At 41.0% G+C, this 15,498-nt stretch overlaps 1 protein-coding gene across 5 annotated transcripts in view; it reads left to right on the top strand.

Annotated features, from left to right (window-relative positions):
• Positions 1-9,744, top strand: part of PTP4A3 (protein tyrosine phosphatase 4A3) — a 134,309-nt gene extending 124,565 nt beyond the window's left edge. For all 5 annotated transcript variants that reach the window (XM_075581635.1, XM_075581637.1, XM_075581638.1 and 2 more), the window contains 2 exons: positions 885-959; positions 3,012-9,744. In XM_075581635.1, coding sequence (XP_075437750.1) covers positions 885-959; positions 3,012-3,129 — 193 coding nt within the window. In that variant the 3' untranslated portion in view covers positions 3,130-9,744. The remainder of the gene's footprint in view (positions 1-884; positions 960-3,011) is intronic.
• The last annotated feature ends 5,754 nt before the right edge of the window (positions 9,745-15,498 follow it).

The raw sequence follows: 15,498 nt of genomic DNA on the forward strand, positions 1-15,498 counted from the left end.
GTGGTAAATGGCTTTTCCATGGAAAACAATGTTCTTCCCCACTCTCCATCTCAGAGGAGAACCCACCCGCTACCATGCACAGCGCCAGTTCTGTGTGGGAATATAGATCTGGAAAAGGATTACCTCTTCCTGGCCCGATTTTTGTTTTATTTTTCTGTCTGGAATATGAGCTCACATACTGTATCAGTGATGTCCTTTGATACATGAAGAAGATACAGCAACGCTCTTGCAACCTGATCAGCACTAGAGTAGCGTGGGATGTGTGGCAAGTGGAAGTTCCATTTAATGCGCCAAAGAGCGTTTTTCATATATAGTAATTTTGTAGGTTAATTTAAAAAAATGCCACAATCCGCAACAGACTTTTTTTTTTTAAGTCCTGGCCATTGTTAATCTTAACAGATTAACCCAGTGATTTCCAACCTGTTTTTTTGGTTAAGGAACCCTATATGAAATTCTGAGGAACCCCAACCCCCTCTAACAGAGAGTCTGAGATCAAATGCATTTTAAGGATTCCTCAACCCTCTCTAACAGTCTGAGATCAGATGCATTATAAATTCTTCTGTATTTAGGACAATTTTAAAATTACCTGAAAATTACAGGGACCCCAAGGGTTCCTAGGAACCCTGGTTGAAAAAACACTGTCTTAACCGCCTTCATAGCAATGCATTGCTAGATTTGTTGACACTGGAAAGGTTATATAACAAGACGTTTATGGTGCATTCTTTACATCGATACTACATCAAACACCCCTGCCAGGGGCTGATTTCCCTGATAGACGTGACATGTACTCAGAGACGCGTTTGCCTTCCATTTTTAAATACTAATACGTTGTATAACTACAGCACCACTTTGGAAATTAAATTCTGTTTTTCTTTGGTCTGCAGGGCTCCTGTTCTAGTCGCACTTGCTTTGATTGAAAGTGGAATGAAGTATGAAGATGCAATTCAGTTCATCAGACAGTAAGTGGGCTATCAAAAAGGAGAGGGCACAGCTAGAGCCACGAGTGTCCTACGGTTTCAAGTAATGGGAAAGAGAGGAATATGGGACAAGAGGGAGGATATAAGTAAACGGAATGGGGCATGTGAATGAGATGGTAGCAGAGGAATCAAAACTTTACGGTTCAAGGATCTCTGAAGGATGACAGATATATTCTTGTTTAAGGCATGTAGGATATGGGGGACACAACGTAGTGTGTGTGTGTGTGTATGCTTGCAGGGCTTTCACTGACTGACAGACTAGAAACAGCCAGAGGGTATTGTCAACCACAGGAGTGGCCAACTCCAGTCATCGGTCAACCACTGAGCCACCTGTGCTGAAGCAGGAATGTCTTTAAAAATCTGACCTGTTGGTGTTGGCTGGAGTTGGCCACCCCCTGGTCAACCACTAGTAAGTAAAGTTGCTATACTGAAGTGAAATATTATTCACCGCCATAAGATTAAAAAACACTGCATATGCGGTTTATACAGTCGCTGTGCTAACCCTTTCATTGTAGAATGGACTTGACGTGCATGCTCGGCATTCTACTGCAATGGCGCTGTCATTCAAATAGTCGGGCATGTCCCCAGTCTAGTGGTTATAAACGTGATTGAAAAATAAATTGTGCCCTAACCCTGGATTGCAGCTGCAAATTCTGTCATTTGTGCGTTATGCTGTAAAACCAGGCAAACTCAAATTGTTGATGCTTTAGGCTGGAGCCGCTCTCACAGTGTATATCATAAATCGGAGTAATGTAGCAAATATCTGTCCTGAACGAGGGAGCCCTAAAGATGAATTAGCGCAGTGTATTACAGAATTTGGCCACGATGCTGACAATGCCAAGATCAATGCCTTCAGTTGTGTTTGATGTAAACGTTACTGTACTTATCTGGTGAAACTCTAAGCCAGTATGGATAAATTCGACTTTTTTGCACTCTAAAGTAAGCGCTTTCACTTTATTTTTAATGATTATCATTTTGGACATGGAAATGTCTCTTATCCATAAACATGTGGCTTGGCCAAACGCGAATTAAGGCACGTTATGTAAAGTAACCTAATGAAATTGTGTGCTTTATTTTATTTATTTTTATCCACCACTATTTGTAGCGCATCCTTTTGTTGCAATGTTACAATGGTTTCTGATGTATTTTAATTTCTGACCCATTGTACTGTATGTGCAATTACAGTAGCTTTAAAACCTCTTCTCGGGGACCACCTGCCACACCAGGTTTTAGGACGTGAATGCATTTCACGTGTATATGACTTGTGTAGATAATAGTCCAAAAAACTTGGGGTATGAAGTTTAAGAACCATTGCTACTGTGTCCTATGTCCTTTATTTGTCCTTTTTATGGTGTAGTCTTCATGACGTTTTAACTTCATATTACTATCTTGGTTAATATTCCCTGTAGCATCTCATCTGCACTATATAAACATGCCCTTTTCTGCTGTAATGCTTGACTTGGCTTTGTCACTCATCTCGAATGCCTTGATTTAGGAAGTTTTCCTTATGCGGACATCGACTCGTTCTCATAATGTGTTGTAATATTTTGCCATGTATTACCATGGAACTCCATGGCAAATCTATGACCTGTGATCTTGTGTAGAGATTTAATGCAATACCATCTTGGTCCATGGCACAGCCCACATTGCTGCAGCCATTGCAAGTCCAATCGCACACTCGGGCTGCGGCCATAGTGCTCTCAACCACGCCCAGCAAGAACAAATCCATTAAGCGCACCAGTCCATACGCGATAGGATTTGGAGGAGTAAATCGGTTTGATTTTTTTTTTTTTCGCGTCATGTGAGCCTTTTGAACCAATGAGGGTGAACCAGCCTAGTGACATCACAGTCCAGCCTCTCCGTCACGTATGTCAAAGGAGGACACAGCACGCTCAGGATAGAGGCGCACATGCCTACTTGAGCTCTGTCACGCGCGCACTGTGTCTGCAGCCTTAAAAGTGTACAGGGGTGAATGTCTTGACCGTGAGTTTTATGCGTGCAAAATGCAATAATAGCACTTTTGTTAATTCACAGGAAACGCAGGGGAGCCATCAACAGCAAACAGTTAACGTACTTGGAAAAATACCGGCCAAAGCAGAGGCTACGATTCAAGGACCCTCACAACCATAAGAACAAATGCTGCATCATGTAAACCTTCGTGACTTGTTGCCAAAGCACACATACCAAGACACGCCGCAAGACCGTTTTGCTATGAAATCCGTAAACTCTTTCAAGCTATGAACTGGCAATTATGTTCTTATGAGGCCCCCCCCCCCCTCACACGATTCTGCAAAAATAAAGATTGTGTGTAAATATATGTATATTTACACACACACACACACACTAGAATGTTTTTTTTTTTAAGTTGCATCACTCAGTACTTTTTTATTTTTTTGTGTGCAAAAATTAAGTTGCTTTTATGTGGGTGATATTGTAAGTCTATCTTATAAATATTATGCTGAGAGCAGTAAAATCCAATTTCGGCCTATGAGGGTGGAATTGATGCATAGAATCAATGTGACTTTTCTGGTGCACAATAGCATTTGGTGTTTCTCAGAAGTGGGTGCATTTTTTTTTTTTATGCCGTTCCATTGAATTAGAAGCAGGTGCGTCTTCAAATGTTAATGTTCTCCAGACATGTTTTACCTGTACAACATCCAGTGTAAGATTTTCTGTACTGTAAATATACTGCACTCCAAGGCAGGAGCACACACTTTGCCATTACAGGTTCTGTTATCGCCTCAGTAGAGTAGAATGATTGCTTGGATACATTGCTTATCTAAGAATTTTAAGGACATGACCTTTGAGAATTAAAACAACTCTTGGATTGCACCCAAACCACCTCCAGTTTTTTGCGCACATTTGAAACCAGGATTGTGATTTCAACGTTATACCATGCTTGCATTTAACAAAAGAACAGAACTTTTTTTATTTGTGTGTTCTTGCTATACTGCTCTGTGTTTGCAAACTGAGCATTGCACTTCTTGGTTTCATTGTTCACATCCTGTACACGAGCCGCTGACATCGTACCGCAAACCAGAGCTGCCTAAGGAGTTAACAGTGGGTTTTTTGATCGTTGCCTGGTGTAATCTGGTCACATGCAGCAGATCTCTGCATGGGCAATGTCGCTTATTTGATGAAGTCACACGTTTGGGCTAAAACCAACATAATCTCTTGTTCTAGCTCTACTGTACAAATGTATATCTGTTTTCTTTCCATATATTTGATGCTGTTTTTGTTTCCATTCTGGATAAGGTTCTCTTATGACTGTGTTTAACTAGAAGGGAAATCTATTGAAAGAATTGCATTTCTTCCCCCCCACCCCTATACTCTGAAACATTAGCCATAGTCCTGCAGTACCTGCATCAAGCACTTGCCTCTACAGGTTAAATCTACCTCTCTCTCTGCAGAGGACTATGTACTGTAATTCCGTTCAGTCTAAATTGTAATGAACTAACTGTGATCCACACACTGCATGTAATCGGTATAAATGGCAGATGACTGCTTAAACTCCGCATTGAAGAAGCTAATTACGAATTAAATGATTTTCCGTTTCCGACACCCGATAAAGCAGAATGAATTTCAAACAGTAATCGCCACATTGTTCCACGTGATGACCGACAAGCTGTCTTTTTTTTTTTTCCTTCAATGTTGTTACATTGGGTTGTGGCGGCTGGTTTATAACATTCATTGATCACTGGCAACATCCTGAATTTTGTGAAAGAATGAATGATTTTTCATTAGATGGGTTTGGCACTTTTTTTTTTTTTTGCCCTTACATTTCCTTGCTAGTTACACATCTTCTGTATATATTATTCAAACGTGTCTGTCCATCTGCCAACCTGTCAATGCCTACAACCTTTTTGCTACGCAGTCATGTCGTACATCGATCGAAAAGCACTCCCTGAGTACTTTCCAGGCAAAAGGTTGGATTTTTTTTTAACTTGAATTTCACCCAGAATTTTTACTCCGTTTGTCTCCTACAAACTGGGTGGAATAACCAGCCTATCACAGGGCTGTCTCTTTTACAAACTAGGAGGAATGAGCAGCCTGTCACAAGGCTGTTTATTCCCTTGCCTCCTCCAGAAATCCTATAAATTACTGCAAAGCTCACAATTTAAAAAAAGGTACTTTAATCGTCAAGTGGAAATGAACCTTTGACGAGGTGGTCCTGAGGCTGATGGAATGGAACAAAAATGCACAACATTACATGGTACCGATAACCATTCTGGGTTTTTTTTGTGTGTGTGAACGAACATACTGTACTGTACACAAACCAGGGGAGAAGAAATTGGAAGCCTGCATCGGTCCCTGATCTTAGATGGCCATTGAGATATTAAGTTGGCATACGTTGTTGGTGTTTGCAAAACACGGTTATGTTGGGGAAAAGGATGTAGGAGCGTATTCAAGCGTACTGTATATTTACCTCACAATTGGTTACTCTGTACTGCAAGATTGAACAAGGTAATGAAAGGCACTCCAGTTTGCAATAAAAATCAAGTTGTTAGCAAGGCCGTAGAAGAGAATAAAAGTATAGTTCTACTTAAAGGTGCTGCACTGACTAGACACACACCCTCTGTGCCTCTATCGCCCGCACTGATACGGAGTGGCCTTTAAACCATGATCTTGCCATGTGTTTTTTTTTATCAGGCTGCATTGAGTGGTGGGCTTTGCTTGTGCTGGAATGGCTCATTTGTGCCTTCTTTTACACTACGACTCAGGTACTAATCACTTACCAGCATTTTAGTGACGGATTAGAGATTCACTTATTTGAAGATCCTTGTGTTAATAGAAGTCAGAGGAGGCTGAAATGAGACTGTATGGTTATGTTTCTCATGAATATCAGAAGGACAATGGCGTTTCTTGTGAGAACTCTGCTTAAACTATGGCACCAGTTTCCGAACAAAATCAATGTCTGTCCACTTCAGATTAGGGTAAAGCAAACGTTGATTGAAATTTCTCCCAATATACTTTTTTTTTTTTTTTTCTCCCCTCTTTCAGGGGACCCATCATTCAAATGATCAATTAAAACTTGGAAATTAAGTGAACCGGATGTTTTATACTTTTGGCAAATACAATGTTCTCTTCTAAAATGTTAATGCAAACCTATTTGTATCATTTCATTTTTACATTTAGTTTTTCGGGCCTAAATATGAATTGGTTTCCCAATACTTAAATTATTATACGATTTTGCTTTGTGCCTTGGTTTGGACCTGAAATCCACTGCCCTACAGAGCATTGCAAATACAATGTGGCATCAGGGAGTGGGGTTTGAACGTGATCATAACAAGCTGTAGTCTTTTTTTTCCCTCAATATAAACTTTGAGCAACAGTCATTGAAGAAATTGATCTGAATCCTTTATAATGACGGTACAGTTGCAGCAGGTGAGATTTGCCTTTTAATCTATTGATTCCAACTTATGGTGGGTAAAAAAGTGCTAAAAACCCTCCACCTTTCTGTGTACCGCAAATAAAAATATCACTTGTGACATTCACATGTCTCAGACAGGTCTACAACCCTGCTATTCCCTATTCTCTCTTGGCAAACAGTGCTTCAACTGCAGCCAGGGGTTCTGGGAAATGACATGCAAATGAGCACACCGTGTCACCAGTGTATAAAGTTAGCACAAAATAGACGCTTTCCCAAACCTGTTCCAACAAGGCAGGGTATGCAGTTTATAACTGCAAAGAGAGCGGGTTTGCATGTTTTTTGTTTTGAAATCCATTAGATTTAGTCCTGTTCTACAATAATGTTGGTGGGAATTAAAAGTATACTAAGCGGACATTGGACCCAAGCTGCAGTAACGGTACCAGTACCACTGCATAGTCTGCTGCTTGAGAGGAACCTTTGCATTGGCTCTTTAATAGCGTTGTGATTTTGATCTTGAAACTCTATGCAGACGTCAGAAACATAAAGTAACGTATGTAGTTTATGGAAATGGAGCTTTGTAAGCAATGATACACAGGAGAACGGATCAATTGTCACTATTGTCCCTTTTCTAAGAAAAAGCTTTCCAACTTAACCCCAATTACTGGAATCACCAGAGCATTTTTACTGTTGGTTATGAGCACCCTAAGAAGCCTTTTAATAAACACAGTATTTGTATAATCCAAATTTCTTGTGCATTTTTTTTTCTGGCTTCAATTCAAATGGCAGTGAAACCTCTTCTGTTACTCATGGTAAATATTTTAGAGTAATGCATGGGTGTTGGATTCCAACAATGAGTATGTGTTTTACGGTTACACCTTTTTTTTTTTTTTTAATGAACAGACTTGAGTTCTGTATAGATACCATTATAGTGTGCCTGGCATTGGGAACTTCGCAGGTTTCTTCTTCATGGAGTAAACATAACATCCAAGTGTTTTCCATGATGAAGAGACCTATGAAGGTTCAAAAGCGCTATACACTGCAATGTCTCATCAATTATTCGTGTTTGTCCATTACATGGTGTTACAACCTACACAACAAGTGCAAATACGTCTAATGAAACGATTTATTAAAAAGTACCTCTCAAACGAAGAACTTTTACGAACTGTCATTTGATACTTTAACCGTTGCTCCGATTTATCTATTTTGTTCATGGACACATGGCTAAAATATTGGTGCATACTAAATACCAACAATATTACAATATTGACGAGCCTTTTAAAGTTTGGTGTTCTACATGGCTTCTCTATTACTTGGGGCAAAAGGGCATCTCCTTTAGTTAAACATCTGTGCAGTATGTAGAGCAGTACAATGGGCTAAATACAACTACAGTACCGGTACATATTACATGTCATATCTAAAATAAAAAAAATCACAATTAGCAGAGGCCAATGTGTAACTTTTTTGTATTCTCCCCCCCCCCCCCCCTGGTTGCCACATTGAAAATATATGTAATGAAGATTTTTTTAGTTTCCTTTAAAGCTCTGTAGTTATAAATGTAAAAATGGCTGTATTGAAATTAACTTGGATTTGCCATGTTTTTTTTTTTTTTACAATATTTTACTTAAACCCATTTGATTCTATTTGCTTTTGTTCCAAAGACTTTAAAAAAGTGACCTTTATTACACAATTACGAATTTTTTTTTTCCCCCCAATTAAACACAAGCTGCACAGTATTGTAACTAGGCTGTCTTCAGTGAGAGCTGTAGCATGTTGAGAAACATTTAACTTGGCTTCACGTTCGAACAAAACAAATCCCAGTTATTTTTCACCGGTGCAAAATTAAAAGTTTTTAGTTATTTACAGACCGAATTAAAAAAAAAAAAAAAGGTTCTAAAAACAGATGCAGCAGAATGAAGGTTTGTTAATAACCGTGTGTCACAAAGATGCGAAGTGTATTTAAAAATGGGTGCACAGCTCCGTCAGATAAGTATGAAAGCGCCAAGCCGTAGACTAAAATGCTTTGCTTTTAGTGCACATTTTCTTGTCGCCATATGGTTTTCCGTTACCTACCAATCAAACGGCAAAGGAGATCAGAAGAGGACTTCTGGAAAATCCTGCATGGAAGTTAACTGAGTGATTTGAATGCACAAAGTTTTAACCTGTTCTAAGTAGGGAACGTGTGTTGTTGCTGTGTCCCCTCTGGCACTATTAGGGTTGGACTATCCAGGCCTGTGTTGTGTGTGGTATCAGCTACAGTACATGAGTCTTCCATCACTTAATCTCCTGACCTTTTTTTAAGGCTTTCCCCTTACTGTTGCTTTTTTCCCCTGGAGCTCTGATCCGGATCCTTACCTAACATTCTTCCTCTCCTAGAAGATCATTAAGCCTGTAAAGTAGCTGGACATCTGGTGAAACTTGAGCCATGTCATGTAGGCATCTGATGCAGCCCAGCCTCCATTCTGGTACACACATTCAATGCCCTACGGTTGCCTTCAGACGAGAAAAATCAAACCCAGAGATCGATGTAACTTTGGTCTCCAGTAGTTTTTTTTATTTTATTTGGATATTTATTGTTTTAGTATTGGGGGAAAAAACTGAATTATTTTTTTTGACTATATTAGAGCAATAATGGATCAACCTTTATTGCCGGATTACCTCCTAATCTGTACCGGGAGCACATGTACTGTATGGCCAGGATAGCGTTTAAATGTTCACTGGGTAAACCCTTCAGTCACAGGTCTTGATGACCATGCTATAAATTAGGTATGTGTTAAAAGGTGTTCTAGGGCAGAGGTTCACAAGGCAAGTCCTCAAGGAGCAGTAACAGTGCAGGTTTTAAGTGTACCCCTGCATGAGCACAGGTAGTTCAGCCAAAATTATTGACACAGGTGGCCCCATGAGAGGATAGCCTTAAATCCTGCACTGTTCATGGTCCTTTAGGACGAGTTGGGAACCTCTGTTCTAGACTATTTGCTTGATGGTTGCTCTTAGGTTAAACTCGAGGCTGTATTTTGCTGCTTATGTCATAATCCATGTATATTGCTTTTAGATCATTGGACATGGAATATAGCTGCATTTTCTGTGCTTTTTTTTTTGTGCGTTGAATAATTTCATTTGAACTTTTTTACCATTTTTGACAGTTTTGGAAAATAAAACCACAATATTTTGTCTGAGCCATCTCTAAACCTGTACTTTATCGGTAAACAGTGTCACTTTGAATATGCAAATAAGATGTAGGATTCTATCACTAACTTTTTTAAATGTCTAGCGCGTCTTCTGTACAATTATTTTTTTTTATTGTTTAGTAATTGCATTTGTGTTTATGGAATCCTTAATTGGTAGTACTGTAACTTGATTTTTGCCTAAAATAAAAAAATAAATTCACGGTTTTCTATACTCGTGCTGTCTTTATTTTTTTGCTTTTTACATTGCAATTAACTTTTTGGGTTAAAGCATTAAAATCTTATGTTGTTTTTTTTTTGTATGTTTTTTGTTTTTACATATTGTTACTTTAGTTCTGCAATATAGTATTAGATAATGGTGACTTTTTTTAAAATTTAATAATGCCATGGGGCATTGAGGTTTAATATACTGAGCACTCTATGATTTCTATAGCCGGTTTTAGCACACATACCCAGCAGTGCAAGATCTTTGTAACACTTTCTTGCTCGTGAAAAATTGTGGCCAATATTTCCAGCTGTTTTAGCTGCAAACGGTAAAAATAGATAGTTACCCTAACCATTTTAAGGATACATTGTAGCTGCTGAGTTACACTGACAAGGATTGATTGAAAGTGAAAGGCGGCAATTTCGGTAGGCACAAAATCAGGATTTAGAACCAGAGCACCAAATGATTGCCAGCTTAGGTAAGAATGTAGCATTATACACGTCACATGCTTTACATACAGAAATGGGTGGGGCAGGGAGGACAGAGAAACGTTGGACATTTGCACTTTATTTTGAAGTGTGCAAGGTAAATATTGTTCGGGGAAAAGGGAGACCAAAAAGCGCACCAGCACAAACGGAGCAGGAAGAAACCAGGACAAAAAAATGATTAAAAGGGCACTTTAATGTGGCAAAAGACCCATCCAATGCATTTCGAACGTCGCAGCGTTCTTTTTCAAGGATAAAACACAATGTGATAACATCCATTATATACCCTCCTTGAAAAAGAACGCTGCGACGTTTGAAATGCATTGGATGGGTCTTTTGCCACATTAAAGTGCCCTTTTAATCATTTTTTTGTCCTGGTTTCTTCCTGCTCCGTTTGTGCTGGTGCGCTTTTTGGTCTCCCTTTTCCCTGTATTGCATTGAGTAGCTGCACAGCCTGCCTGCCTGCCCTACCAGGATGTGAGTATTTGCATATTTTTCAGGGGAACCTGCCAATGAGACTGATGGTGAGTGGGTTGCACCACACACCACCTGTCTTCAGGAGGATAGTACCCATTATATGACACAATAGGTACTATATCAATTGTTAGTACCCTGGTACAGTGGTCTGGCTTATTATCATTTTGAGATATACCTGCATTTGAGCGCTTCAGCTATTTTCCATATATAAATATTGTTCGGGCCTGGCGCTAGCGTATTTGCAGTCACGTGACCAGGTTTTGCCCCCCCTCCGCCCCTCCCTGACGGTAATGGAAGAGAAACCCCTCCATGTCCACAGTTCTCAGAGTGCTACGGAGTCGAGCTACTGCACCCGTGCTACAAATGATTAAGCTGTTCGAAGAATGGCACTATATGGGGCACGAAGAGGGTAAAAGTCCTCCCCATCATTCGTTTCTTAGGTCCTAAGTGGAGCTGGCCACTTAATTTTGAGATATGGACTGTACTATTGTGCAAAGACCGTGCCATCAGATTTAAAGCAGCCATTCCCTCCATAAACCTACAGGAGATTCACCCCCTAATGTTAGCACCTTCCTCCCTGGGCATGTCCTGCTCCTTTACGTACTTCTAAAAGAGATAGATACTGTATATCTCTATCTTTTTTTTTATTATTATTTTTAGCTTTTGAGGTTATCAGGGTAACCTTTTAGACTGCATTGGGCTCCAGGGAGCGCTCCATTTTATCCTCCCGGGTATGTAATATTTCAAACGCTTGTATCTGCTGAACAAACCATCAACTTGGAAAAATAATTAATTTAAAAAAAAAAAAGAAGCTTGGGAAAGATCTCAAAAAAAAAATAGCGACTAGTGCGCATTACTGTTTTACGTGATGAAACGGCAGGTAAGGGGATAGGACGCAAGACTGCATTTCAGTCCAATTAACTTTCAGAGCAGCCAAACTACATTTCACAATGAGATCGTCATCCTGTTTCATGATCCCTCTTGCAACTACTCATCCCAGAGAGATTGACTGCTGTATTGTCATTTTTAGCAACTGCCCTAAGTTTAATTAAGAGTTTGTTTGAATAAAAAAAATTCTGCCCTAGACTGAAGGCTGCCAACAACGAATACCATTCTAACCCAAGAACCACATCTGTCCAACCATAACACAGGCTTATTATTATAAATCTAACATTGGTGCTGTCAAAAGTGCATGTTCCCACTGGAACCCAGCCTTGGTTACAATGCAACATTCTGATTTTGCAAGTATGGTAAAATACTCTCCATGTGTTGTTGATGCTATTTGTTTAAGGAACCGCCCCATTCGATAATTTGCATGCTTTTAAATAGTTTATTTGTTTACATCCAACTCAAACAAGAACCTTCCCATCTGTTCGGATAGGTGTAATTCCATTGTGGTTAGAAACCTCATGCCAGAGGTTTCCCTTCAACCTCAGAAGAGGAAGTACAATAGTTCTGTGTAATGTCGTGTGTACATTCCGCGCGTTTGCTTCTTGCCATATCAAAAATAGGTTTATAGGCCTGGCTTAAAATAGTTGTGGCAATTGTCCCAGGAGGAAACTTGTGTATAATTAGTATTTCTTCATTATGCACGGCCTATATTCACCCTCCGAAACCCAAGGCCTCAATCTCCACTTCACATTCTACATCAATTTAAAATAAAATAAGGCACCTGGGTTTTCTAAATGATGGGAATCCCTGAAAGTCTGCATTCTTTGTGCAGCAGGACATACAGATGCAGTGGTCATTATTGAAACACTTCACGCGGTGCATAATAGGGTGACCAGATTATCAAAATGAAAAACCGGGACACATTTATAAATACATTTTTTTTTTAAAACAAATTGCATCACGTGACGCAACCCGTTGCCATGACAACGCGACACTGACGTTAGGCGGTAACATGTTGCCATGACAATGTGGCATCACGTGATGCCTCGGCGCCATAATGCGTCCCGTTGTCATGTCAACTTGACGCCGCGTGACGTCATGGAGCGTCTCGTTGTATGGCAATGTGCATTACGTGACGTCGCGCAGCCATGTTGATGGAATTTGGAGGGGAGGATACAGCCAAAGGCAAGATAAATATATAATAAAAAGATCTAAAAATTGTTATCTCCGGGTTAGCCTTCAATAGAAGGTGGCGTGTGTGTGTGTGTGTGTGTGTGTGTGTCCTGCAGTGTATGTTTGTGTGTGTATAGAGGTGGGCCCTGCAGTGTGCGTTTGTGTGTAGAGTTGGGGGCTGCAGTGTGTGTTTGTGTGTATAGAGGTGGGGGCTTTGCTTGGGCCCTTCAACTCTTACAGCTAGGGCATTATTGGCCAAGAATGCCCAGTTCGGAGGGGATGATTACTACTTCAAAAATGTATTTATTGTTGATTCTTAACATAACACAAACTCTCGTCTCCCCCCCTTCCCTCCCTTTCTCGCTGTCTCTGCTCCCTCACCGTGTATGTGTGTATGTGTCTCTAAAACAGTTTTAAAAAAGAATGAAAAGAAACATATTATTTTAAATTATTTTTTATTATTTTCTGGACTGACCTGAGGTCTGTATGGATCAGTGGTGGTTTGTCAAAACGTGTCCTCGTGGCTGGCACGACAACATCCGTGAGTGCCCACGCTGCAGGAAAAAGGGTGCACAAATATGAATTTGAAATCAGCATTTAAATGCAATACATTTACATTTCTAGAGAGCAGCAGAAAAAAAACCACAAACCACCTTTTTTAAAGTTTAACTTCAACATAACAAATTCTATTAAGTAAAGGGATTTCACTATCAGAAATAAAACAAACCACTTTGCAGCCTGAAATCTGAAATGTACTTTCTCTACTCTACTTTAATTGCAATTAAATAAATATTGAAGACATTAAAATAATGAACAAATTAAAATCAAATAATTAATTGACATAAATTAAAATGTAAAAAAATGTAGGCATTAATTAAAATTAAGAGATTTAAAAAATGTGACATTCCTGACCTTGTGTGTGTATATTACACTTTGCAAAATAGGGTCTCTTGCTCTCCTCGTGGCAGTCAGTGACATCACTGCCATGCAGGGCCGCAGACAGCATTCCCGGGGCCCAGGACCAACGTTTCCACTGGGGTCCCCTACCCACGTTACAGCGGCCTTGCGAGAACCCCCCTTCTCACACACCTCCTCACTCTCACCAAACCTCACATTCCCCAGTCTCCCTTTCCTCCCCCCTCTCTCTCTTACACCCCCACCCGATGTATTTTTCTCCCCTCCCCACACTCAACCTCCCTTCCCAATATACGTGCACACACAGTGACACACACACAGCCACTTACCTACACACAGCCCCTCCCCTCCTCATATTTCCCCCTGCCCTCCTCATATCTTCTTCTCATGTCATATCTCCCCCTAACCGCCTCATAACTCCCCTCATATCTTCCCCTCCCCTCCTCATATCTCCTAATATCTCCCCCATCCCTCCTCATATCTCCCCCTCATACCTTCCCCTCCCCTCCTCATATCTCCCCCTCCCCACCTCATACCTCCCCTCCTCATTTCTCCCCTCCTCATATCTCCTAATATCTCCCCCATCCCTCCTCATGTCTCCCCCTCCTCATCTCCTAATATCTCCCCTTCCCCTCCTCATACCTTCCCCTCCCCTTCTCATACCTTTACTTCCCCCTCTCCCACCCCTCCCCTCTCAATACCTCCCCTCCCCTCATACTTTCCCCTCCCCTCCTCATACCCTCCCCTCCTCATACCTTACCTCCCCTCCTCATACCTTCCCCTCCTCATACCTCCCCCTCCTCTCCTCCTATGACACATTGACAGGACACACACACACACACAAAAACTCTGAGAAGCAGCTCAGCTCACAACATCCGCCCCCCCCTCCCCCCAGCATCCTCTGACTTCCAACCAATCCCCTGCTTCTACTCTAAAGTCCAACCCCCGGCATTCTACCATTGAAAAAAATACTCAGCGGCTGCCGCATCCTCCTCACCACGCCGCCGCCTCCCCTACGCACCGCAGCCGACTCGCGCACGGGGCATGGTGCACAAACCGGGACATTTCCAGGATGGACCAGCAACCGGGACATTTCCGGTCCGGAAAAAAACGGGACATCTGGTCACCCGTTGTATACCTCGGAATACCCATGTCGTGGCGCGGGATTTCTTCCAACCGTACCACCTTAAGACGCGAGTGCAGGCGAGTGCAGAAAATGGCATTTTAGTGTTCTGGCTTTTAAACACCTGGAATTGACACAGTAGCACAGTACTGTACACATTGCAATTCATTCATTGCATTGCACACAGTCCATGAAATTCAAACAAAGCAACTGCGATAAACACGTGTGCCTGGGGTGATTGGCGGCGTTACTGCCGCGTGGAGTACAGCAGCGCACACGAAAACAGCACCGTGATCTGTACCAATTCACAATAGAGTAGGGTTTCTAATAATTAAAGGGGAAATCCTGGGAAGAAAGAAGGTGGTCTTGCAAAAAAAAGGTTTAAGTAGAACAGAAGTACACAGATCAACGTTTCGGTGCTTGTGTAGACCTTTGTCTTGATATGTCCACACTAGGACCGAAATGTTGATTTTTGAACTTTTGCACTAAAACATTTTTTTGCCTTGACCACTGGAGCAGCATCTTCTTTCTTCCCAGGATCTGCTATACGCCCAACTCACAGGGGCTTTCTGAGCACCTGTGGTAGCTCTTCACTGGAATTGTGACTCTACCTACCTTTCTTCTTTAACTGAAGGGGCCACATACCCATGAAAATCGTTCCATTCAAGCTATGGTTTATACTGCTGATGGAGTGACACA

Source organism: Ascaphus truei, chromosome 2, assembly GCF_040206685.1.
Source record: "Ascaphus truei isolate aAscTru1 chromosome 2, aAscTru1.hap1, whole genome shotgun sequence".
Classification (NCBI taxonomy): domain Eukaryota; kingdom Metazoa; phylum Chordata; class Amphibia; order Anura; family Ascaphidae; genus Ascaphus; species Ascaphus truei.